The sequence below is a fragment of the Panulirus ornatus genome, chromosome 64, assembly GCF_036320965.1.
Source record: "Panulirus ornatus isolate Po-2019 chromosome 64, ASM3632096v1, whole genome shotgun sequence".
NCBI lineage: Eukaryota > Metazoa > Arthropoda > Malacostraca > Decapoda > Palinuridae > Panulirus > Panulirus ornatus.
Genome location: NC_092287.1, coordinates 22,720,268 through 22,746,532, shown reverse-complemented (window position 1 = coordinate 22,746,532; position 26,265 = coordinate 22,720,268). Strand labels below are relative to the sequence as shown.

At 52.5% G+C, this 26,265-nt stretch overlaps 1 protein-coding gene across 4 annotated transcripts in view; it reads right to left on the bottom strand.

Annotated features, from left to right (window-relative positions):
• Positions 1-26,265, bottom strand: part of LOC139746094 (discoidin domain-containing receptor 2-like) — a 190,258-nt gene that overhangs the window by 95,213 nt on the left and 68,780 nt on the right. For all 4 annotated transcript variants that reach the window (XM_071656933.1, XM_071656932.1, XM_071656931.1 and 1 more), the window contains exon 4: positions 1-110. This exon is cut by the window's left edge and continues 122 nt beyond it. In XM_071656933.1, coding sequence (XP_071513034.1) covers positions 1-110 — 110 coding nt within the window. The remainder of the gene's footprint in view (positions 111-26,265) is intronic.

The window sequence follows — 26,265 nt, the reverse complement described above, 5'->3', positions numbered from 1 at the left end:
TGGCCGTCACCACGTGCAGCCGGCCAAGGTCCACCTCCAGGTACTCACGGGACCGGGCGTTCAGCTGTCCCTTGGGACACCACGCCCCGCCCTTCTTCTCCACGCGCACCCTGGCGAGGGAGAGGGAGAGAGAGAGAGGGGGGTAGTGTTGGTTAGTCTCGCATTGATGGGGGTCGTGGAGAGGGAGTGGGGGTTGCGATGGAGTAGAGTGAGGGAGGAAGGGTGATGGAAGATGGTGAAGGGAGGGCGGTGATGGAGTAGAGTGAGGGAGGAAGGGTGATGGAAGATGGTGAAGGGAGGGCGGTGATGGGGTGAGGTAGGGCGGTGATGGAGTAGAGTGAGGGAGGAAGGGTGATGGAAGATGGTGAAGGGATGGCGGTGATGGGGTGAGGAAGGAAGGGTGATGGAAGATGGTGAAGGGAGTGCGGTGATGAAGTAGGGTGAGGGAGGAAGGGTGATGGAAGATGGTGAAGGGAGGGCGGTGATGGAGTAGAGTGAGGGAGGAAGGGTGATGGAAGATGGTGAAGGGAGGGCGGTGATGGAGTAGAGTGAGGGAGGAAGGGTGATGGAAGATGGTGAAGGGAGGGCGGTGATGGAGTAGAGTGAGGGAGGAAGGGTGATGGAAGATGGTGAAGGGATGGCGGTGATGGGGTGAGGTAGGGCGGTGATGGAGTAGAGTGAGGGAGGAAGGGTGATGGAAGATGGTGAAGGGAGGGCGGTGATGGAGTAGAGTGAGGGAGGAAGGGTGATGGAAGATGGTGAAGGGAGGGCGGTGATGGAGTAGAGTGAGGGAGGAAGGGTGATGGAAGATGGTGAAGGGAGGGCGGTGATGGAGTAGAGTGAGGGAGGAAGGGTGATGGAAGATGGTGAAGGGAGGGCGGTGATGGAGTAGAGTGAGGGAGGAAGGGTGATGGAAGATGGTGAAGGGAGGGCGGTGATGGAGTAGAGTGAGGGAGGAAGGGTGATGGAAGATGGTGAAGGGATGGCGGTGATGGAGTAGAGTGAGGGAGGAAGGGTGATGGAAGATGGTGAAGGGAGGGCGGTGATGGAGTAGAGTGAGGGAGGAAGGGTGATGGAAGATGGTGAAGGGAGGGCGGTGATGGAGTAGAGTGAGGGAGGAAGGGTGATGGAAGATGGTGAAGGGAGGGCGGTGATGGAGTAGAGTGAGGGAGGAAGGGTGATGGAAGATGGTGAAGGGATGGCGGTGATGGGGTGAGGTAGGGCGGTGATGGAGTAGAGTGAGGGAGGAAGGGTGATGGAAGATGGTGAAGGGAGGGCGGTGATGGAGTAGAGTGAGGGAGGAAGGGTGATGGAAGATGGTGAAGGGAGGGCGGTGATGGAGTAGAGTGAGGGAGGAAGGGTGATGGAAGATGGTGAAGGGAGGGCGGTGATGGAGTAGAGTGAGGGAGGAAGGGTGATGGAAGATGGTGAAGGGAGGGCGGTGATGGAGTAGAGTGAGGGAGGAAGGGTGATGGAAGATGGTGAAGGGAGGGCGGTGATGGAGTAGAGTGAGGGAGGAAGGGTGATGGAAGATGGTGAAGGGATGGCGGTGATGGGGTGAGGTAGGGCGGTGATGGAGTAGAGTGAGGGAGGAAGGGTGATGGAAGATGGTGAAGGGAGGGCGGTGATGGAGTAGAGTGAGGGAGGAAGGGTGATGGAAGATGGTGAAGGGAGGGCGGTGATGGAGTAGAGTGAGGGAGGAAGGGTGATGGAAGATGGTGAAGGGAGGGCGGTGATGGAGTAGAGTGAGGGAGGAAGGGTGATGGAAGATGGTGAAGGGAGGGCGGTGATGGAGTAGAGTGAGGGAGGAAGGGTGATGGAAGATGGTGAAGGGAGGGCGGTGATGGAGTAGAGTGAGGGAGGAAGGGTGATGGAAGATGGTGAAGGGAGGGCGGTGATGGAGTAGAGTGAGGGAGGAAGGGTGATGGAAGATGGTGAAGGGAGGGCGGTGATGGAGTAGAGTGAGGGAGGAAGGGTGATGGAAGATGGTGAAGGGAGGGCGGTGATGGAGTAGAGTGAGGGAGGAAGGGTGATGGAAGATGGTGAAGGGAGGGCGGTGATGGAGTAGAGTGAGGGAGGAAGGGTGATGGAAGATGGTGAAGGGAGGGCGGTGATGGAGTAGAGTGAGGGAGGAAGGGTGATGGAAGATGGTGAAGGGAGGGCGGTGATGGAGTAGAGTGAGGGAGGAAGGGTGATGGAAGATGGTGAAGGGATGGCGGTGATGGGGTGAGGTAGGGCGGTGATGGAGTAGAGTGAGGGAGGAAGGGTGATGGAAGATGGTGAAGGGAGGGCGGTGATGGAGTAGAGTGAGGGAGGAAGGGTGATGGAAGATGGTGAAGGGAGGGCGGTGATGGAGTAGAGTGAGGGAGGAAGGGTGATGGAAGATGGTGAAGGGAGGGCGGTGATGGAGTAGAGTGAGGGAGGAAGGGTGATGGAAGATGGTGAAGGGAGGGCGGTGATGGAGTAGAGTGAGGGAGGAAGGGTGATGGAAGATGGTGAAGGGAGGGCGGTGATGGAGTAGAGTGAGGGAGGAAGGGTGATGGAAGATGGTGAAGGGATGGCGGTGATGGGGTGAGGTAGGGCGGTGATGGAGTAGAGTGAGGGAGGAAGGGTGATGGAAGATGGTGAAGGGAGGGCGGTGATGGAGTAGAGTGAGGGAGGAAGGGTGATGGAAGATGGTGAAGGGAGGGCGGTGATGGAGTAGAGTGAGGGAGGAAGGGTGATGGAAGATGGTGAAGGGATGGCGGTGATGGGGTGAGGTAGGGCGGTGATGGAGTAGAGTGAGGGAGGAAGGGTGATGGAAGATGGTGAAGGGAGGGCGGTGATGGAGTAGAGTGAGGGAGGAAGGGTGATGGAAGATGGTGAAGGGAGGGCGGTGATGGAGTAGAGTGAGGGAGGAAGGGTGATGGAAGATGGTGAAGGGAGGGCGGTGATGGAGTAGAGTGAGGGAGGAAGGGTGATGGAAGATGGTGAAGGGAGGGCGGTGATGGAGTAGAGTGAGGGAGGAAGGGTGATGGAAGATGGTGAAGGGAGGGCGGTGATGGAGTAGAGTGAGGGAGGAAGGGTGATGGAAGATGGTGAAGGGAGGGCGGTGATGGAGTAGAGTGAGGGAGGAAGGGTGATGGAAGATGGTGAAGGGAGGGCGGTGATGGAGTAGAGTGAGGGAGGAAGGGTGATGGAAGATGGTGAAGGGAGGGCGGTGATGGAGTAGAGTGAGGGAGGAAGGGTGATGGAAGATGGTGAAGGGAGGGCGGTGATGGAGTAGAGTGAGGGAGGAAGGGTGATGGAAGATGGTGAAGGGATGGCGGTGATGGGGTGAGGTAGGGCGGTGATGGAGTAGAGTGAGGGAGGAAGGGTGATGGAAGATGGTGAAGGGAGGGCGGTGATGGAGTAGAGTGAGGGAGGAAGGGTGATGGAAGATGGTGAAGGGAGGGCGGTGATGGAGTAGAGTGAGGGAGGAAGGGTGATGGAAGATGGTGAAGGGAGGGCGGTGATGGAGTAGAGTGAGGGAGGAAGGGTGATTCCAACAATGTTATATGGTTGCGAGGTGTGGCCTATAGATATGGTTGTGCGGAGGAGGGTGGATGTGTTGGAAATGAGATGTTTGAGGGCTTTATGTGGTGTGATGTGGTTTGATCGAGTAAGTAATGAAAGGGTAAGAGAGATGTGTGGTAATAAAAAGTGTGGTTGAGAGAGCAGAAGAGGGTGTATCGAAGTGGTTTGGTCACATGGACACATAGGAGGGTGAAAGGCCTGCAAGGAATAGAGTGAATTGGAACGATATGGTATACCGGGGTCGACGTGCTGTCAATGGATTGAACAAAAGCATGTGAAGCGTCTGGGGTAAACTATGGAAAGTTTTGTAGGGCCTGGATGTGTAAAGGGAGCTGTTTGAATTTATTTATTGATTTTCATATTGAAAAGAGATATAGAAAATTGAAAAGAGATATAGAAACTACCCGAAATAGATCACCCGAGATCACACAAAAATCATTCACGTGGTTCACGGCAGATGCGCCTTGACCAACCAGAAGGACACCATATTGGGGCAGGTCACCATACCTTGGAAGTCGGTAGGTTCCTCTGTCTCCTGCTCACGCATTTCCCAACCAGGTTTCTGCAGCAGTTCCTTGATGGTACCTACGCTAAGGTCTTTGTTGTGACCTCGCACAGTAACACGGCAGATGTCAGTTTCCTGGATGACTGGGTGGGAGGGCTCTTCTTCCTCAACCACTTTGACCAACCAGAAGGACACCATATTGGGGCAGGTCACCATACCTTGGAAGTCGGTAGGTTCCTCTGTCTCATGCTCTCGCATTTCCCAACCAGGTTTCTGCAGCAGCTCCTTGATGGTACCTACGCTAAAGTCTTTGTTGTGACCTCGCACAGTAACACGGCAGATGTCAGTTTCCTGGATGACTGGGTGGGAGGGCTCTTCTTCCTCAACCACTTTGACCAACCAGAAGGACACCATATTGGGGCAGGTCACCATACCTTGGAAGTCGGTAGGTTCCTCTGTCTCATGCTCTCGCATTTCCCAACGTGGTTTCTGCAGCAGTTCCTTGATGGTACCTACGCTAAGGTCTTTGTTGTGACCTCGCACAGTAACACGGCAGATGTCAGTTTCCTGGATGGCTGGGGGGGAGGGCTCTTGTTTCTCAACCACTTTGACCAACCAGAAGGACACCATGTCGGGGCAGGTCACCATACCTTGGAAGTCGGTAGGTTCCTCTGGCTCGTGCTCACGCAGTTCCCAACGAGGTTTCTGTAGCAGCTCCTTGATGTTACCTATGCTCAGGTCTTTGTTATCACCTTGCACAGTGAGGCGGCAGCTGTCAGTTTCCTGGATGGCTGGACGTTCGGGGAACTTGACGACCCAGAATGGCTCCATGTTGGAGCAGGTCGCCTTACCTTTGAATATGGTCGGCTCTTCTGGTTCGTGTTCTCTTACGTCCCAGTAAGGTAGCTGCACCATCTTCTTCAGGTTGCCCATAGTCACTTCTGTGTGTTGACCTGGCACACCGACGAGGCAAATGTCGTTTTCGTCGATGACCTGATGGGAGGGTTGTTGTACCTCGACCATCTTGACCAACCAGAATGGCTGCAGGTTTGGGCAGATGACACTACCGTGGAATTCGGTGGCCTCTTGTGGCTCCTGCTCCCATATGTCCCATCGAGGTACTTTTAGCAGTTTCCTAATGTTGGCAATGGTCAGGTCTTTGTGGTGACCTTGCACAGTGATGAGACAACTGTCGGAATCTTTGACCCGTGCGTCGACGGAGTCCTGGTCGCCAGCAACGATTTGATTGATCAAGATGTCAGTGGGACGAAGCTGGATGGGCTTTCCCTCCGTCCCCAGTGTTTGAAGAGCCTCAATACTAACGTTCATGTTAATACTCAACACAGTCTGGTTGGCTCCGGACAGAGTAACCAGTGAGGAGGGTTTCTCTTCAACCACAGGCGTCATCTTGACGGACGTGATAGGGTCGGGACCCCGGTGGGGGATGAACACGGCCCAGAGACGATCATCGTGGCAGCTGGCGATTATATGGGTACCACTCTCGTTCACCTGGCGGGGCCGGAGGTGGAGGGCGTAGTTCTGGCCCTCCGGGAGGACCTCAGAGTCGCCGGAGAGGAACCTCTCACCGTGGTACTCAAAGTACAATCGACGGTGGTCGAGGAGGTCTTCGGCGTCCGGGTCCGTACGTACCACCAAGGTATGGTTGGGCATTCGGGGATGCTGCCATCGGCCGATGACCGAGCAGTTCGGGGTAGTTACAGGGAATGACGTCCACTCCAACGTTTCCGGGTGCTGTTGTGAGAAGAGCGACCACGCTGACACAGTACTGAATAAGATGTATATTGCTAATAGTCGCAACATGTTTATTTAATTTTTTTCTGGGTGAGGCACATACTGGGTTTGTGAGAAAGTTTGATTTACCGAAAGGGGGTTGGGAGGTACCGTGAACCTCTTGTGGGGTGAGGTATGTTGGCCCGGGCTGTCTCACGTTGCCAGATATTGTTGTGGTTGGATCATGTTAGACAACAGCACGTGACCATGTTGCTTAGGTTAGGTTAGGGTAGGGTAGGGTAGGTTAAGTTAGGATAGGTTAGGTTAGGATAGGTTAGGTTAGGATAGGTTAGGATAGATTAGGTTAGATTAGGTTAGGATAGGTTAGGTTAGGGTAGGTTAGGTTAGGTTAGGTTAGGTTAGGTTAGGTTAGGTTAGGTTAAGTTAGGATAGGTTAGGTTAGGATAGATTAGGTTAGATTAGGTTAGGATAGGTTAGGTTAGGTTAGGGTAGGTTAGGTTAGGTTAGGTTAAGTTAGGATAGGTTAGGTTAGGATAGGGTAGGATAGATTAGGTTAGATTAGGTTAGGATAGGTTAGGTTAAGTTAAGTTAAGTTAGGATAGGTTAGGTTAGGTTAGCCTCAGGTGGCATATCTTGGCTATGTTAACCTGGGATGGCTTGTGTTAGTTAGGTTAGGTTAAGTTAGGGTAGGTTAGGTTGGCTCATGTTTTCTTATGTTGGATACGGGTGACTTATGTTGGTTTTATGTTTCATGTTGACTATGTTGGCCATGAACGTCTCATGTTGGTTAGGTTAACCCAGATGTTTCCTGGGGATGCCAGATGTTGAATGACCTTCACCACATTGCCAGAAGATCAGCTGATGTTCACACGATGTTGTATGATGTTCACAGCCATTTTGGGCTTGGGTTGACCTTGGGTTATGTGAATATAAAATATTTTTTTTTAATCTTTTGATTTTAATTTCATTCTAGTCAATAAGGATGATTGAATTTTTTTTTTTTTGTACTTTGTGAATGTTGATCGATGTTGAATGTTTGTTGAAATGTTCATCAATGTTGTGATGGTGAGGGAGGATTGTGAAGGTGAGGTTGTGTTAGAGACTTTGTGCTCTGATGTTTGTTGATGTTTTGGTTACTTGTGAACAGCTGATGTTCAGTCTAATGTTTACTTGTGAACAGCTGATGTTCAGTCTGATGTTTACTTGTGAACAGCTGATGTTCAGTCTGATATTTACTTGTGAACAGCTGATGTTCAGTCTAATGTTTACTTGTGAACAGCTGATGTTCGGTCTGATGTTTACTTGTGAACAGCTGATGTTCAGTCTAATGTTTACTTGTGAACAGCTGATGTTCAGTCTGATGTTTACTTGTGAACAGCTCATGTTCAGTCTGATGTTTACTTGTGAACAGCTGATGTTCAGTCTAATGTTTACTTGTGAACAGCTGATGTTTGGTCTAATGTTTACTTGTGAACAGCTGATGTTCAGTCTGATGTTTACTTGTGAACAGCTGATGTTCATTCTAATGTTTACTTGTGAACAGCTGATGTTCAGTCTGATGTTTACTTGTGAACAGCTGATGTTCAGTCTGATGTTTAATTGTGAACAGCTGATGTTCATTCTAATGTTTACTTGTGAACAGCTGATGTTCAGTCTGATGTTTACTTGTGAACAGCTGATGTTCGGTCTGATGTTTACTTGTGAACTGCTGATGTTTGGTCTAATGTTTACTTGTGAACAGCTGATGTTCAGTCTGATGTTTACTTGTGAACAGCTGATGTTTGGTGTAATGTTTACTGATGACCGGTCGATGTTTGTGTTAATGTGTCGTATGACATCTTCACAGAGGTCATTATTCAATACAGTACTGCGGGAGTAACGCCTTTACCCGTAGCTGAGTTATAGATATTTCGTATTCATGATATTGCCATTGCGCTGCACGTAGGAGACAACACTGATCACTATAATCAGCTATACATTAATCATCTTCTATGCTGATTTATGCTAATGTATTCCCAGAGAGAGGGAGGGAGTGGGTGGCACACGTAGATTACCCACTCATCTGGTTATCACCAGTCGAGATCCGGATCAATCAAATACTCGATGGATTAATTGATGAGAACTGATGAAGAGAAATTCTGTAGCCCTCTGAGTAATCATTTTCTTTATTGGATCATTTGATGAAGACTGACTGGCTGACTGACTGGCTGGTTGGCTCTGGCTGTGGCTTGCTGGTGAAGACTGACTGGCTGACTGGTTGGTTGGCTCTGGCTGTGGCTTGCTGGTGAAGACTGACTGGCTGACTGGCTGGTTGGTTGGCTCTGGCTGTGGCTTGCTGGTGGGGGGGCCGCCCCCCCTCCTCCACCACCACCACACTACCACCACAGTGCTCTATCACCACCACCACCACCACACTACCACCACAGTGCTCACCACCACCACTGCCACCATCACAGCCACCATAACATCTACCCTCCACCTTCCTGGCCATCATTACCAACACCGTCCCACCACAGTCCTCTCTGCTGCCACCACAATCCTCCCTCGCCACTCCCGAACATCACCATCCCCCCCCTCTTCCTCCTCACCCCCCCTCGTCCTCCCCCCCCCCCCTCCCTTACACAGGCGGCCACAGAGCTCCCATCTATCAACGTCCAGTGGTTCCCTAGGCTTCACCCACCTAATGGAACTTGATGCCCCCGTAGTAAACTGTGGCAGGGGACCTTTGTTGTGTGAGTGCCGCCTGAACTGTGGTAGACGGTCTTCATTTAAACCCCAGCCACTGGTGTGAGGGAAGGTCAACCCAACCCCAGCCACTGGTGTGAGGGAAGGTCAACCCAACCCCAGCCACTGGTGTGAGGGAAGGTTAACCCAACCCCAGCCACTGGTGTGAGGGAAGATCAACCCAACCCCAGCCACTGGTGTGAGGGAAGGTTAACCCAACCCCAGCCACTGGTGTGAGGGAAGGTCAACCCAACCCCAGCCACTGGTGTGGGGGAAGGTTAACCCAACCCCAGCCACTGGTGTGGGGGAAGGTCAACCCAACCCCAGCCACTGGTGTGGGGGAAGGTCAACCCAACCCCAGCCACTGGTGTGAGGGAAGGTCACTCAACCCCAGCCACTGGTGTGAGGGAAGGTCGACCCAACCCCAGCCACTAGTGTGAAGGAAGATCACTTTAACCTCACCACTTAAAGCAAACCCAGCCTGCCGGATGAGTGTGTATGTGTGTGTGTGTTTGTGTGTGTACCGTAACTGCCTGTTTTTGTACAGGGAGGGAGTTCTACACTGGTGTGACCCCATCTCTTGTACTATACAAGGAGGGAGTTCTACACTCGTGTGACCCCATCTCTTGTACTATACAAGGAGGGAGTTCTACACTCGTGTGACCCCATCTCTTGAACCTTCCCTTCTATAATACTACTTTTTAAACTTCTAAATGTTGTTCTCATTCAAAGTTTTTCAGTCAGTTTATCTCATTCATCCACTAGTCTTTCACTATAGCAATACTTTTTCAAGTCATATTTAACAAGTTTCTAGCTTAATTTCATGTCATGTCCACTGGTTGCGTTTTCCTTGTATTTTTCGAAGAACTGTTCACCGCTGACGTCATCAAGCTGGTTCAGAAACTTAAAGTTTGTGATCAAGTCCCTCCTGACTCCTCTCTCTTCCTCGCTGGAGAGATTTAAGGCCTCTCATCTTTTCTTGTAAGTCTGCTTTCATAATTCCCTGTACCATCTTTGTTGCCCTCCTCTGGATCTTCTCTATTAGCTCTTTTGTTCTTATTTAGGATGCGCTCGCCAAACTTGAGGATCATACATAGTTTAGTCTGGTCGTTATATAGGATACGAACAGCTTGTTCACTCGTTCCTTATCCATATACGAACAGCTTGTTCACTCGTTCCTTATCCATATACGAACAGCTTGTTCACTCGTTCCTTATCCATATACGAACAGCTTGTTCACTCGTTCCTTATCCATATATGAACAGCTTGTTCACTCGTTCCTTATCCATATACGAACAGCTTGTTTACTCGTTCCTTATCCATATACGAACAGCTTGTTTACTCGTCCCTTATCCATATACTTCAATGTATTTCTAAGGTTCGCCAGTAGACAGGTCGTCTCCTTCGCCATTTTTCGTGGCGTAGAATTCTGACGGCAGAAGTGGGACCATATCTGTTCTCCAATCCCTCTCGGGACCTCTACCGATGCTCGCAGGTCACCTCCTGCCCCACATGATATTCCTGTGTGTGTGTGTGTGTGTGTGTGTGTGTGTGTGTGTGTGTGTGTGTGTGTGTGTGTGTGTGTGTGGTGGTCCTTCCTTCATTGTGTCCCATCCTCTTTATTATCAACTCGGGCTGAATGGCGGCGCCTCAACCATGTACCAAACTAGGTGGGTGTGGTCACCATACACCAGGATAGTGCCCCCACCCCCCACACCGCCATGAAGCTAGGTAGGATGGTCATGAACTGGTCGTCGGGAGGAGAAGATCGTTAAACTCTTGGAGTGGCCTTAGGGCGAGGGGGGGGGGGGGGGTATCTTCCCCCTCGGGCCTTCACCCAGTCCAGAACGGCTTCGTACGAGGTGAAGGTCGACCTCGATCCTTGCAGGCGCCTCTCCGGTACTCGACCGTCTTTCATATCATGATCGTACGGATCCAAGTCATGGCCCAAGTCATGGCCCTACAACACTTGAGGGACCTTACCAAGTTCACGTCCACATGTCTGAAGATGTTAAGTCATTATAATGCATTCAGACTGACGTAAGATGTTAAGTCATTATAGTACATTCAGTCTGACGTAAGATGTTATAGTACATTCAGACTGACGTAAGATGTTAAGTCATTATATTACATTCAGACTGACGTAAAATGTTATTATAGTACATTCAGTCTGACGTAAGATGTTATTATAGTACATTCAGACTGACGTAAGATGTCAAGTCATTATATTACATTCAGTCTGACTGACCATCAAGTGTCTTCTTGCCTCGTTTGGTGTCTCCGGTTGTTTTGCTGTCTGATTATATTTGCTTTTCTCTCTCTCTCTTTCTTCCTCTGATTTGTCAATTTGAGGAAAAGCCCTACTGAATTTCACCTTGTCTGTAGGTTTCATGGCTTGTGGAAATAGCTCGTGTGTGTGTGTGTGTGTGTGTGTGTGTGTGTGTCACTAACACATAAATCATCCAATCACAAACAGATCCATTTGCCTGTTATGGAGGGGCTTCAGAATGCCAATAAACATGTCGGGAACTATTTGCCACGTCCGGATTATTGCAACACATATGTTATTTGCCACAAAAAACAAATACATTTGCTTCGTCCATTTTATATAAAGCCATTTTAATTAGTTTTAAGCCGGAAGCTCCTGCTCGCTCCGCTGACCATAGCTCTTCTGAAGGATTATACTGTCATGGTTGTGGGTTGTACTGTCATGGTAACCCATGGTTGTGGGTTGTACTGTCATGGTAACCCATGGTTGTGGGTTGTACTGTCATGGTGACCGATGGTTGTGGGTTGTACTGTCATGGTAACCCATGGTTGTGGGTTGTACTGTCATGGTAACCCATGGTTGTGGGTTGTACTGTCATGGTAACCCATGGTTGTGGGTTCTACTGTCATGGTAACCCATGATTGTGGGTTGTACTGTCACGGTAGCCATGGTTGTGGGTTGTACTGTCATGGTAATCCATGATTGTGGGTTGTACTGTCATGGTAACCCATGATTGTGGGTTGTACTGTCATGGTAGCCATGGTTGTGGGTTGTACTGTCATGGTAACCATGGTTGTGGGTTATGGTGGGTTGTACTGTCATGGTAAATGATGGTTGTGGGTTATACTCATGGTAAATGATGGTAGTGGGTTTTTGTGGGTTATATTGTCATGGTAATGATGGTTGTGGGTTATGGTGGGTTAAACTGACATGGTGACCATGGTTGTGGGTTATGGTGGTTTATACTGTCATGGTGACCATGGTTGTAGGTTATGGTGGGTTAAACTGTCATGGTGACCATGGTTGTGGGTTATGGTGCGTTACACTGCCATGGTGACCATGATATTAGGTTATGGTAATCTATATGTACGTTCAAGTTACCCTTATATCAGTTATATTAATACATGATATAGAACGATTATATTGGTGTGGGGATTGAGGGGAGGGTATGAGGTTATATGAGGTGTAGGGTAATAGGGAAGTGGTAGGAAGCGTGTGGGGTGACAAACAAGTGGTAGGGAGTGTTTTGGGGTGAAAAAGGAAGTGAGTGGGGGTGAGCGGGGGTGGGGAGTGGCACCAGGCGTGTAAGTGGGTCAGATGTATAATGGGGAAGGATGGGGTGAGTGAGGGACAGGTGGGGAGAAGTGGCTAGAGACGGTGGGGAGTGATGGGGGCAGGGGATAGGGAAATGGGGAGGGGATGCAGAGGAAACGTAGGGCACGTGATGGATAGAAGGGGAGGATAGGTAGAGGAGGAGGAGGAAGGGAGAATAGATAGGAACGGATAAATGATGATCATACGAGGGGAGGTGAACTGTACTACGGTGGGGAGTAATGAGTGATTCGAAGGGTCTGGGGAGATTAGCAAGTGCGGCGATACACAAGGTGAGGGAATGCCTCATTATGAGAGGAGGGCACCTGCGACCATGAATGCTGGGCATTGTGAGGAATATGGCCATAAAGAAAGGGGGAGCAATGGACCAAGGTGATGGACTGTTGGGAGTTAATATGAGGCTCGGTCGTGAGGGGCTGTGAGGGAGGGGGGTACACGTCTGTGACGCAGGCAAGGATAAGGATGAGTTGTGAGGGGGACATGTGTGTGGCGAAGGCAAGAATGAGGATGAGTTGTGAGGGGACAACGCAGGCAAGGATGAGAGGATGGGTTGTGAGGGCACGTGTGTGTGGCGCAGGCAAGAATGAGGATGAGTTATGAGGGGGACATGTGTGTGGCGCAGGCAAGAATGAGGATGAGTTATGAGGGGGACATGTGTGTGGCGCAGGCAAGAATGAGGATGAGTTGTGAGGTTCCACCAACCTCATCATTTGCCCTCTCCCATGTTGCCAGTGTACTTTGTCCTGGTGTCGAACCCCAGTACACCCCTTGTCCTCCTGGTGTCGAACCCCAGTACACCTCCTTGTCCTGGTGTCGAACCCCAGTACACCCCTTGTCCTCCTGGTGTCGAACCCCAGTACACCTCCTTGTCCTGGTGTCGAACCCCAGTTGCATACCTCCTACACCGAATCACTGTCTATTACACCATGCCATCCGCTCTCTCTCTCTCTCTCTCTCTCTCTCTCTCTCTCTCTCTCTCTCTCTCTCTCTCTCTCTCTCTCTCTCTCTTCCTTCCTTCCTTCCTTCCTTCCTTCCCTCCCTCTGTTCCCTGCCCTAGCCTTACCTCACCCTCAGGAAGCATAGGGAGGCCGTAGTCAACCCTCGCCCTGAGAGAGAGAGAGAGAGAGAGAGAGAGAGAGAGAGAGAGAGAGAGAGAGAGAGAGAGAGAGGGGCTTATGTAAGGTATATTATCTCATAACACATGGACGCGTGGGGGGGGGGAGGCTGTAGAAATTTCTGGCAGATATTATTTTTGTTTGTTTGTTTCTAGGAGGGGGGGGGGTTGTGGGAGGTGGAGAATGGGGGGGGGGGCACTGAAATGGGTGGAGATGTAAGGGATGGGTGGTTGTGTGGGGGGGGGGCTGTATATGTGAGGTGGGGGTGGGGTTGGGTTGTTGAGTGGTTGCTGTGGGTGTGGGGGGTTCAGTGTGGGAGTGTCGTACACCCACACGTACACCAGTACAGTCCATGATACACCCGAGGTAGTGGCTACACCCTCAGACACACGTCCACGAGGGGCACTGTGATGACGCGGTCACAAGGTTCGAGCCCCGGGCTGGACAGTTCCCCCACAGCCAACCCCAGCTGTTCACCCTACCCCTTCGGCGCTGGTCGATGAATGGGGACTACGCTGGTGTGTGTGTGTGTGTGTGTGTAACAAAACAGGTGTGATACTTTCTCCTTGTAATGCACACACACACACACACACACACACACACACACACACACACACACACACACACACACACACACACACACACATATTTGGGTAACAGTAAATATGTGAGGGGTGAGGATGTATTGGGAGGGTGAGGGTGTATGGTGATGGATGAGGGTGTGGGTGTATTATGAGGAGTGAGGATGCATTGTGAGGAGTGAGGATGCATTGTGAGGAGTGAGGATGCATTGTGAGGAGTGAGGGTGCATTGTGAGGAGTGAGGATGCATTGTGAGGAGTGAGGATGCATTGTGAGGAGTGAGGATGCATTGTGAGGAGTGAGGATGCATTGTGAGGAGTGAGGATGCATTGTGAGGAGTGAGGATGCATTGTGAGGAGTGAGGATGCATTGTGAGGAGTGAGGATGTGTTATGTTTCTGAGGAGCACTGTGGCCAGGGTTGGCAGCCCCTGGGGTGATATATATAAAAAAGCCACACTACAGTTTAAGTAATCCTAAGTAATCCTATAAGTGAACCAACTGGAGATGAGGATTGTGGATGTGGGTCATAAGGACGTGTGGGGCATCCTACGTGTTGTGCCAGGATTGATATGTGCCACGACTCCAGGTGGACGTGTGTGAGGGAGAAAAGAGACGTGGTGGCTCGTCCAGATTAGAAAATAGACCTTCCTCATGGTTACATGATGAGGGAGGTGTTGTGAGGGTGTAGCTGGTGGCTATAGAGGAAGATATATATATATATATATATATATATATATATATATATATATATATATATATATATATATATAGAGAGAGAGAGAGAGAGAGAGAGAGAGAGAGAGAGAGAGAGAGAGAGAATGGAAGAAGGAGGGAGATAGATAGATACATAGAAGGAGAGTGAGAGAGAAAGATAGAGGAAGAGCGATTGGTAGAGGAAGATAGATGAATAGAGTGAGATAGAGAGATAGAGGAAGAAAGACACATAGAGGGAGAGAGAGAGAGGAAGATAGATAGATAGATAGAGGGAGAGAGAGAGGAAGATAGATAGATAGATAGAGGGAGAGAGAGGAAGATTGATAGATAAAGGGAGAGAGAGGAAGGTAGATAGATAGAGGGAGAGAGAGGAAGATAGATAGGTAGAGGAGAGATGAAGATAGATAGATAGAGGGAGAGAGAGAGTCTTGGGAGGAGACACGGAGTCAGGCGTTAAGCTGTATTTACACTATCGTTAAGCCTCGTTAAGTGTTCGTTAAGCGGCTAAGCCCTGTCAAACTAACCTGTCATTAACAAGGATTAACTACCGCCTCCTCGTTACCGTCTGTCTGTCTGTCTGTCGGGCTAACAAGCTCGTTTGTGTTCATCTTCGAGAGGGAAGTTTTACCCTTCTTATCCTCTCGTCAGGGCAGAGCCAATCAGAGGACAGAAGCAATATGACGTCACGCGTCTTCAGAGCTTACATTGGTCAGCTTGCTGGGCTGATGACATCATGCCCTGTCAGAGCTGTCATTGGTCAGCTTGCTGGACGGATGACATCATGCCCTATCAGAGCTGTCATTGGTCAGCTTGCTGAAATGATGACATCATGCCCTATTACAGCTGTCATTCATTGGTCAGCTTGCTGGACGGAAGACGTCATGCCCTATCAGAGCTGTCATTGGTCAGCTCGACGGACGGTCGACGTACAATAGGATGATGACGGATATTGTCCCATGACGATCGAAACGAAATGTAATCAGTGTCACGATTCGGTCGTATTACAGTGACGAAGTAAAATCTCTCTCTCTCTCTCTCTCTCTCTCTCTCTCTCTCTCTCTCTCTCTCTCTCTCTCTCTCTCTCTCTCTCTCTCTCTCTCTCTCTCTCTCGCCTTCTGCCGTACTAACTTTATTCTATCAATAAAAATAAATAATTTAGTGTACCCTTATCATCCTCTGGCAGAACATCTCGTGTGAGTGTAATATCAGCTCTTCAGTTATCTACCCCCTCCAATATACTCCCATGTCCCTCCCCCATTACCTCCACCCCTCCAGTATACTCCCATGTCCCTCCCCCATTACCTCCACCCCTCCAGTATACTCCCATGTCCCTCCCCCATTACCTCCACCCCTCCAATATACTCCCATGTCCCTCCCCCATTACCTCCACCCCTCCAGTATACTCCCATGTCCCTCCCCCATTACCTCCACCCCTCCAGTATACTCCCATGTCCCTCCCCCATTACCTCCACCCCTCCAGTATACTCCCATGTCCCTCCCCCATTACCTCCCCTCCCCCGTCTCGCCTCCCCATTTACCCCTCCCTCCTTACCTGAGTACCTCACTCAACCTCCATTCTTACTCAACATCTGGATTCCCTCAACCTCACACTTCAACCTCAGGCTTCAACCTCACGCTTCTACCTCACACTACAACCTCACGCTTCTACCTCAGGCTACAACCTCACACTTCAACCTCACGCTACAACCTCACACTTCAACCTCGTGCTTCAACCTCACGCTTCAACCTCACGCTACAACCTCGTGCTTCAACCTCACGCTACAACCTCACGCTTCAACCTCACGCTACAACCTCAACGCCACATTGTAAGCTGGTCCGGCTGAAGCTCAAGCTGGGGGACCACAGTACAAGCTGATGATGCCTTTACCTGCCCCCTCCCCCCCTCTCTCTCCCCTCGGCTTCTCCCCTCTCATGGGGTTGTCAGGCCTGACACCAGTCCATTACCCTCACCACCTGCCTAGCAGGACACCCCGGCCGAGAGGGGAAAGCTGGAAAAGAAAATGGGGGATGTAAAAGGAAAGGAAAAATGGAGAGAGAGAGAGAGAGAGAGAGAGAGAGAGAGAGAGAGAGAGAGAGAGAGAGAGAGAGAGAAGGGGAAAAAGAGTGTAGCGGGCTGGTGAGGGGAAACGTGGGAGAGGTGAAGAAGGAGAGCGTCAGGGAGAGGGGAGACACCAGACAAATTGTGAGATGAAGGAAGGAGGAAGAGATATGAGAGGGGAGGATACCTGCAGGAAGGGGTCCACACGGTGACAGGTGAGGTTGTTGTGGTGGCTGGGGTTGAGGTGAGTGGGTAGGGTTGATGGGAGTGGGTGGAGTTGATGGGAGTGGGTGGAGTTGATGGAAATGATTGGGGTTGATGGAAGTGGCTGGGGTTGATGGGAGTGGGTGGAGTTGATGGGAGTGGGTAGGGTTGATGGAAGTGGCTGGGGTTGATGGGAGTGGGTAGGGTTGATGGAAGTGGCTGGGGTTGATGGGAGTGGGTGGAGTTGATGGGAGTGGGTAGGGTTGATGGAAGTGGCTGGGGTTGATGGGAGTGGGTAGGGTTGATGGAAGTGGCTGGGGTTGATGGGAGTGGGTGGAGTTGATGGGAGTGGGTGGAGTTGATGGAAGTGGGTAGGGTTGATGGGAGTGGGTGGAGTTGATGGGAGTGGGTGGAGTTGATGGAAATGATTGGGGTTGATGGAAGTTGCTGGGGTTGATGGGAGTGGGTGGAGTTGATGGGAGTGGGTAGGGTTGATGGAAGTGGCTGGGGTTGATGGGAGTGGGTAGGGTTGATGGGAGTGGCTGGGGTTGATGGGAGTGGGTAGGGTTGATGGGAGTGGCTGGGGTTGATGGGAGTGGGTGGAGTTGATGGAAGTGGCTGGGGTTGATGGGAGTGGGTGGAGTTGATGGGAGTGGGTAGGGTTGATGGAAGTGGCTGGGGTTGATGGGAGTGGGTAGGGTTGATGGAAGTGGCTGGGGTTGATGGGAGTGGGTGGAGTTGATGGGAGTGGGTAGGGTTGATGGAAGTGGCTGGGGTTGATGGGAGTGGGTAGGGTTGATGGGAGTGGCTGGGGTTGATGGAAGTGGGTGGAGTTGATGGGAGTGGGTGGAGTTGATGGAAATGATTGGGGTTGATGGAAGTGGCTGGGGTTGATGGGAGTGGGTGGAGTTGATGGGAGTGGGTAGGGTTGATGGAAGTGGCTGGGTTGATGGGAGTGGGTAGGGTTGATGGAAGTGGCTGGGGTTGATGGGAGTGGGTGGAGTTGATGGGAGTGGGTAGGGTTGATGGAAGTGGCTGGGGTTGATGGGAGTGGGTAGGGTTGATGGGAGTGGCTGGGGTTGATGGGAGTGGGTGGAGTTGATGGGAGTGGGTGGAGTTGATGGAAATGATTGGGGTTGATGGAAGTGGCTGGGGTTGATGGGAGTGGGTGGAGTTGATGGGAGTGGGTAGGGTTGATGGAAGTGGCTGGGGTTGATGGGAGTGGGTAGGGTTGATGGAAGTGGCTGGGGTTGATGGGAGTGGGTGGAGTTGATGGGAGTGGGTAGGGTTGATGGAAGTGGCTGGGGTTGATGGGAGTGGGTAGGGTTGATGGAAGTGGCTGGGGTTGATGGGAGTGGGTGGAGTTGATGGGAGTGGGTGGAGTTGATGGAAGTGGGTAGGGTTGATGGGAGTGGGTGGAGTTGATGGGAGTGGGTGGAGTTGATGGGAGTGGGTGGAGTTGATGGAAATGATTGGGGTTGATGGAAGTTGCTGGGGTTGATGGGAGTGGGTGGAGTTGATGGGAGTGGGTAGGGTTGATGGAAGTGGCTGGGGTTGATGGGAGTGGGTAGGGTTGATGGGAGTGGCTGGGGTTGATGGGAGTGGGTAGGGTTGATGGGAGTGGGTAGGGTTGATGGGAGTGGGTAGGGTTGATGGGAGTGACTGGGGTTGATGGGAATGGTTGGGGTTGATGGAAGTGGGTAGGGTTGATGGGAGTGGCTGGGGTTGATGGGAGTGGGTGGAGTTGATGGGAGTGGGTGGAGTTGATGGGAGTGGGTAGGGTTGATGGGAGTGGGTAGGGTTGATGGGAGTGGGTAGGGTTGATGGGAGTGACTGGGGTTGATGGGAATGGTTGGGGTTGATGGAAGTGGGTAGGGTTGATGGGAGTGGCTGGGGTTGATGGGAACGGTTGGGGTTAATGGGAGTGGCAGGGGTTGATGGGAATGGGTGAGTTTAAAGGGAGAGAGTGGGGTTGAAGGGGAGGGTTGGTTGATGGGAGTAGTTGAGGTTGAAGGAAGAGGGGTAGAGGTCAGCCGTAGTGATGGGAACCTAAACAAATGAACAGCAGGAGACGTGAGGGGAGGCGAGAGGAGAATGTGAGGGGAACTGAGACAGATATGAGGGAAGCTGAGACAAATGTGTTGGGAGCTGAGAGAGATGTGAAGGGAACTGAGACAGGTATGAGGGGAGCTGAGACAGATCTGAGGGGAACTGAGACAGATGTGAGGGGAACTGAGACAGGTATGATGTGAATTGAGACAGATGTGAGGGGGAACTGAGACAGATGTGAGGGGAACTGAGACAGTATGAGGGTGAACTGAAAGCAGTGGACACAAGGGGAGACCTGTACCGGTGCTCAAGCGACTGGGAGAATATGAGGAAATATGAGTGGAATGAGGGAAGAAAAGTGAGGTGAGTATGAGGAAAACTAAGGCAAGGTATGAGGAAAACCAAGGCATGGAATGAGACGTGAGGCAACGTATGAGAAGTGAGGCAAGATATGAGAGGAAGTGAGGTGAGGGAGACGGACTTGTGAGGAGGCAGGTGTTGGGGGGGGGGCGAGAGGGGAACCCTGATAAAGGTGTGTGTGTGGGAAGAGAGAGAGAGAGAGAGAGAGAGAGAGAGAGAGAGAGAGAGAGAATTTTCCTAGTCTCCAGTACCTCTCACTTTCATATATCTTGCTCTCACTCAATCTTCCTCAGGTCTCTCTCTCTCTCTCTCTCTCTCTCTCTCTCTCTCTCTCTCTCTCTCTCTCTCTCTCTCTCTCTCTCTCTCTCTCTCTCTCCTTTAACATCCACCTCACAGACCCACCGAGGCATGAGGAGGTGCCCCTCATGTACTCTCCTCATAACATGGGTCGTGACGAGTTGAGTGCCACACTGTACCATGAGTGCCACGCGACACCATGGTGCCAAAGTGTACCATGAGTGTCACACCATACCATGAGTGCCACGCGACACCATGGTGCCAAAGTGTACCATGAGTGTCATGCGACACCATGGTGCCACTGTGTACCATGAGTGCCATGCGACACCATGAGTGCCACTGTGTACCATGAGTGCCATGCGACACCATGGTGCCAAAGTGTACCATGAGTGCCACATCATACCATGAGTGCCACACGAGACCATGACTGCCACGCGACACCATGAGTGCCATGCGACACCATGGTGCCAAAGTGTACCATGAGTGCCACATCATACCATGAGTGCCACACGACACCATACAGTGCCACATTCTACCACGAGTGCCACATTGTACTCGGCGTGCCACACAGCCTTAGTACCACAATCTACCTGAGTGCCACACAGGAGGGGAGCCAGGCGGACCCCCAAGCACATAGATGGTCCGAAAGGAGAGGGGAGGAGGGTGGATGGTCTCTGCTCCTCCTCCTCCCCTCACCGGTGGTCAGGTGGTGAGACAAAGGGCCCGGTAGAAGCTGTGGTAGTGTAGGTGGGAGTGGTTAGGGTCAGACGAAAAGAGGGAGGGCACGAAGGGGAGGATGGGGGGGAAAGTTCCGCCTCTCCCTCACTCTGAGGAGGTGAGTGAAGGGGAGGCTGATCAAGGGTTCCCACAGCTGATACGTGTATACGTATACATTCCCCTCATGAAGGAATGAAGGAAGACCAGAGGAGAACATTCACTTTTCATTCACTCGTTCTCGGTGGAATGACCGACCCACGGGAGGGTTAAGGGACGAGTCTCAATCTTTGCTTAACGAGTCTATTGTTTCCACGTTAAACCTCGGACTGGAGATGGTTCGGTAGGGGTCTTGTACAAGGCCTCTGGTAGGGTCTTGTACAAGGCCTCTGGTAGGGTCTTGTACAAGGCCTCTGGTAGGGTCTTGTACAAGGCCTCTGGTAGGGTCTTGTACAAGGCCTCTGGTAGGGTCTTATACAAGGCCTCTGTTGTCTTGGGGTGAGGGAGGGGGGGGAGGGGTTGTTGTTAACACCACCACCTGCCCCAGGTGCCGCCAGGTGGTACCGTGTCCAGGACACGTGCATCAAGGCGCCCCCAGGAAAGCCCCTTCCCTCCTGCAGGAGGGAAGGGGAAGGGGAGTGTGTGTGTGTGTATGTGTGTATGTGTGTGTGTGTGTGTGTGTGTGTGTGTGTGTATGTGTGTGTGTGTGTATGTGTGTGTGTCTGTGTGTGTGGATGTGTGGGTTCCAGAACTCGTCCTCAGCCACACTCGAGCATATCTTCCTTTAGCTCAGCCCAAAGGAACGGGACGGGACGGAACGGGACTGGACGGGAGACACCATCCCCCCCCCCCCTCCCTCAATCCTTTCCATCCCCGCCAGGCTGAGGAAGGGCCACTCATCCCACTCCTGGGATGAGCAGTGTCCCGCCTGCAACACGACTCGCTCACCTCCTCCTGGGATTACCATATTTGTTGAGGAGGAGGGAGGTGGGACGGGGGACAGACTGTGCCACTCCCATCCTGGGATTAGAACCGCCTCGCTTGAAACGTCCCAGCACCATCCTGGGATAAGTGGCGTCTCTGTTATCCCAGCACCATCCTGGGATAAGTGGCGTCTCTGTTATCCCAGCACCATCCTGGGATAAGTGGCGTCTCTGTTATCCCAGCACCATCCTGGGATAAGTGGCGTCTCTGTTATCCCAGCACCATCCTTCCTTTATCCATCCCCCCTTCCTTTATCCACCCCCCCCTTCCTTTATCCATCCCCCTTCCTTTATCCACCCCCCTTCCTTTATCCATCCCCCCCTTCCTTTATCCACCCCCCTTCCTTTATCCATCCCCCCCTTCCTTTATCCATCCCCCCTTCCTTTATCCACCCCCCCTTCCTTTATCCATCCCCCTTCCTTTATCAACCCCCCTTCCTTTATCCATCCCCCCTTCCTTTATCCACCCCCCCTTCCTTTATCCATCCCCCCTTCCTTTATCCATCCCCTTCCTTTATCATCCCCCCTTTCCTTTATCATCCCCCCTTCCTTTATCATCCCCCCTTTCCTTTATCATCCCCCCTTCCTTTATCATCCCCCCTTCCTTTATCCATCCCCCTTCCTTTATCATCCCCCCTTCCTTTATCATCCCCCCTTTCCTTTATCATCCCCCCTTTCCTTTATCATCCCCCCCTTTCCTTTATCATCCCCCCTTCCTTTATCCATCCCCCCTTCCTTTATCCACCCCCCTTCCTTTATCATCCCCCCTTTCCTTTATCATCCCCCTTCCTTTATCATCCCCTCTTTCCTTTATCATCCCCCCCCCTTTCCTTTATCATCCTGGGGTTAACTTATTTCACTACTTACCCTCACAGTAAGGTTGGTGTGTGGTGGGGACACAGCACGTGATCTTCGTGTCTGGTGGGGACACAACACGGCCCGCCAGTCGTGGGAGGGGGGGGATGGGAGGGAACTCTTCCCTCACACCCTCCCCCTTCCCCCGTGGGGTGGAGGGGGGTAGGGAGGGTAGGGTAGTGGTGAAGGGGGATGGGGTGTGTGGGTGATGGGAGGGGGGCGATGTGCTGTACGTGACGCCATGAATGGGAGTGTCTTCCCCCTGCCTGGCAGTGCCCCTCCCTCAGACGGTGATGGGCCGGGATGGGGGAAGGGGATGGGGGAAGGGGGTAGCCTGTGAACACGACCAGTGATGGCATGACGCGTAGTAATGATTCACCCTCTCCCACCCAACTGTGATATGCGATCTCTCTCTCTCTCTCTCTCTCTCTCTCTCTCTCTCTCTCTCTCTCTCTCTCTCTCTCTCTCTCTCTCTCTCTCTCTCTCTCTCTCTCTCTCTCTCTCTCTCAGAGGCTTGCAGAAAGATCCCATCACAGCCAGTGGTGGGAGTGAGCTCCGGGACTCCCTCTAGTGGGATGCGTGTATCCCAGGCACGACACAGTGGTGGGGGAAGCAGTGGGATGATGGTCAGTGATAAAGTCGCTGGGATGGTGCGATGCTACCCCACTGGTCTAGGACCTTGGTAGAGGCAGGCCAGTGATGCTACCCACTGGTCGAAGACCTTGGTAGAGGCAGGCCAGTGGTGCTACCCACTGGTCGACTGGTCGAGGACCTTGGTAGAGGCAGGCCAGTGAACAGCTGAGATCCAGACGCCTGGATGACCTCCACCCTCAGTCCTCGAAGGAGGACCTCGAGACCCCAGGCGCTGGGTCTGCCAGGTGGTCCACCACTACGCCACCTGGGTCCCCTCGTTACTTGGGTCTGCCAGGTGGTCCACCACTACGCCATCTGGGTCCCCTCGTTACCTGGGTCTACCAGGTGGTCCACCACTACGCCACCTGGGTCCCCTCGTTACTTGGGTCTGCCAGGTGGTCCACCACTACGCCATCTGGGTCCCCTCGTTACCTGGGTCTACCAGGTGGTCCACCACTACGCCATCTGGGTCCCCTCGTTACCTGGGTCTGCCAGGTGGTCCACCACTACGCCATCTGGGTCCCCTCGTTACCTGGGTCTGCCAGGTGGTCTTCCCCCCTACGCCACCTGGGTCACCCTCGTTGCCCTGGCTACGAACCCAGGGTTACGTCTCCACCACCCCCTAACCACCCAACCACCCAACCACCTACTCACTCACCAGGCCAAACCCCACCCCCCCTCCCCCTCCCCTCCCCTCCCCCCCCCCCTAATTCAGGTCACCAGCATTAACCCCCCTCACCCCCCCCCGTTCCCCCCCCCCCCCCCCGACCAACTTCTTGATAACCTAATAAGAAAAGTTCCTGGCGGATCCTACCAGATGGGGTTGGGTCGTGTGGTGGCCCTGGTCGGTCGTGTGGGCTGACCGCACGACACAACGCCCTCTGGTGGTGTGTGCTCACGACACGACTCACTCCTGAGGTGGCGTGGCCTTACGACAAAATTGTCACTCTACGATATGTCCCAGCCTCACACTAGAGCATATCCCAGCCTCACACTAGAGCAATCCCAGCCTCACACTAGAGCACATCCCAGCCTCACACTAGAGCACATCCCAGCCTCACACTAGAGCACATCCCAGCCCCTCACACTAGAGCACATCCCAGCCTCACACTAGAGCACATCCCAGCCCCTCACACTAGAGCACATCCCAGCCCCTCACACTAGAGCACATCCCAGCCCCTCACACTAGAGCACATCCCAGCCTCACACTAGAGCACATCCCAGCCCCTCACACTAGAGCACATCCCAGCCTCACACTAGAGCACATCCCAGCCTCACACTAGAGCACATCCCAGCCTCACACTAGAGCATATCCCAGCCTCACATGACAGCACATCCCAGCCTCACACTAGAGCACATCCCAGCCTCACACTAGAGCACATCCCAGCCCCTCACACTAGAGCACATCCCAGCCTCACACTAGAGCACATCCCAGCCTCACACTAGAGCACATCCCAGCCTCACACTAGAGCATATCCCAGCCTCACATGACAGCACATCCCAGCCTCACACTAGAGCACATCCCAGCCTCACACTAGAGCACATCCCAGCCTCACACTAGAGCACATCCCAGCCTCACACTAGAGCACATCCCAGCCCCTCACACTAGACCAGCCTCACACTAGAGCACATCCCAGCCTCACACTAGAGCACATCCCAGCCTCACACTAGAGCACATCCCAGCCTCACACTAGAGCACATCCCAGCCTCACACTAGAGCACATCCCAGCCCCTCACACTAGACCAGCCTCACACTAGAGCACATCCCAGCCTCACACTAGAGCACATCCCAGCCTCACACTAGAGCAGATCCCAGCCCCTCACACTAGAGCACATCCCAGCCTCACACTAGAGCACATCCCAGCCCCTCACACTAGACCAGCCTCACACTAGAGCACATCCCAGCCTCACACTAGAGCACATCCCAGCCTCACACTAGAGCAGATCCCAGCCCCTCACACTAGACCAGCCTCACACTAGAGCACATCCCAGCCTCACACTAGAGCACATCCCAGCCCCTCACACTAGACCAGCCTCACACTAGAGCACATCCCAGCCTCACACTAGAGCACATCCCAGCCCCTCACACTAGACCAGCCTCACACTAGAGCACATCCCAGCCTCACACTAGAGCACATCCCAGCCTCACACTAGAGCAGATCCCAGCCCCTCACACTAGAGCACATCCCAGCCTCACACTAGAGCACATCCCAGCCTCACACTAGAGCACATCCCAGCCTCACACTAGAGCAGATCCCAGCCCCTCACACTAGAGCACATCCCAGCCTCACACTAGAGCACATCCCAGCCTCACACTAGAGCACATCCCAGCCCCTCACACTAGAGCACATCCCAGCCCCTCACACTAGAGCACATCCCAGCCTCACACTAGAGCATATCCCAGCCTCACACTAGAGCAATCCCAGCCTCACACTAGAGCACATCCCAGCCTCACACTAGAGCACATCCCAGCCTCACATGACAGCACATCCCAGCCTCACACTAGAGCACATCCCAGCCTCACACTAGAGCACATCCCAGCCTCACACTAGAGCACATCCCAGCCCCACACTACAGCACATCTCAGCCTCACACCAGAGCATATCCCAGCCTCACACTAGAGCAGATCCCAGCCTCACACTAGAGCACATCCCAGCCCCACACTAGAGCACATCCCAGCCCCTCACACCATAACACCGTGAGCCTGAGTGGTGACACCGTGTCCCAGACACCGTGGCGGCTCTCCACCCTCGCGCCACGACCATGCAGGCTACTCCACACCTCCAATTACCCACCCACCCCTCCCACGTATCCCAGTGGGATTAACCCACCTCCACCTGATAATGATACGAATTAAACTCAAGGGGGTAATTTTCATTAGGAGGGGAGGGGGGTACTTTGTCGACAACATCCATCAGTCACGGGCGGAGGTGAGGTCAGGTCATTAGAGGTTATTGTGAGGAAGTGATCCGGTGTGTCATTACCCGTGGGTTGAACTCGCCTGGTCTACAGTAATTACCTCTCCCTGGATCAGGTCTCGCGTTCTCTCCCTCTCTGGTATCGGCCACCGTCTCTCTCCTGCTCGTTAGAACTTATTTCTGAGTCTCGTCTCCTCGTTTCCCCACAAAACTCTCTCTCTCTCCGTTGTCTGAGAGGGAAGGAGAGGCGCTGTTGGATCAGGTGTGGGGGTTGGTGGGGGTTTATTTATTTACCCCCCCAGAGTAACACAGGGCTCGACTGTGGGCGGACATGATTCTCCCACACGGTCGTGTGGGTGCGATCGAACCAAGTCTTACCCCCCGTGGAGAACTGGAGCAATGTGGGTCATTACTCTCGAAGACCTTCTGACTGTGGCATAACACACTCTCTCTCTCTCTCTCTCTCTCTCTCTCTCTCTCTCTCTCTCTCTCTCTCTCTCTCTCTCTCTCTCTCTCTTCTCCTATTTCGACCCATGGCATCTGTTTCCCATCATTGCCTCCGCCATTCCTGCTTCTCTCTCTCTCTCTCTCTCTCTCTCTCTCTCTCTCTCTCTCTCTCTCTCTCTCTCTCTCTCTCTCTCTCTC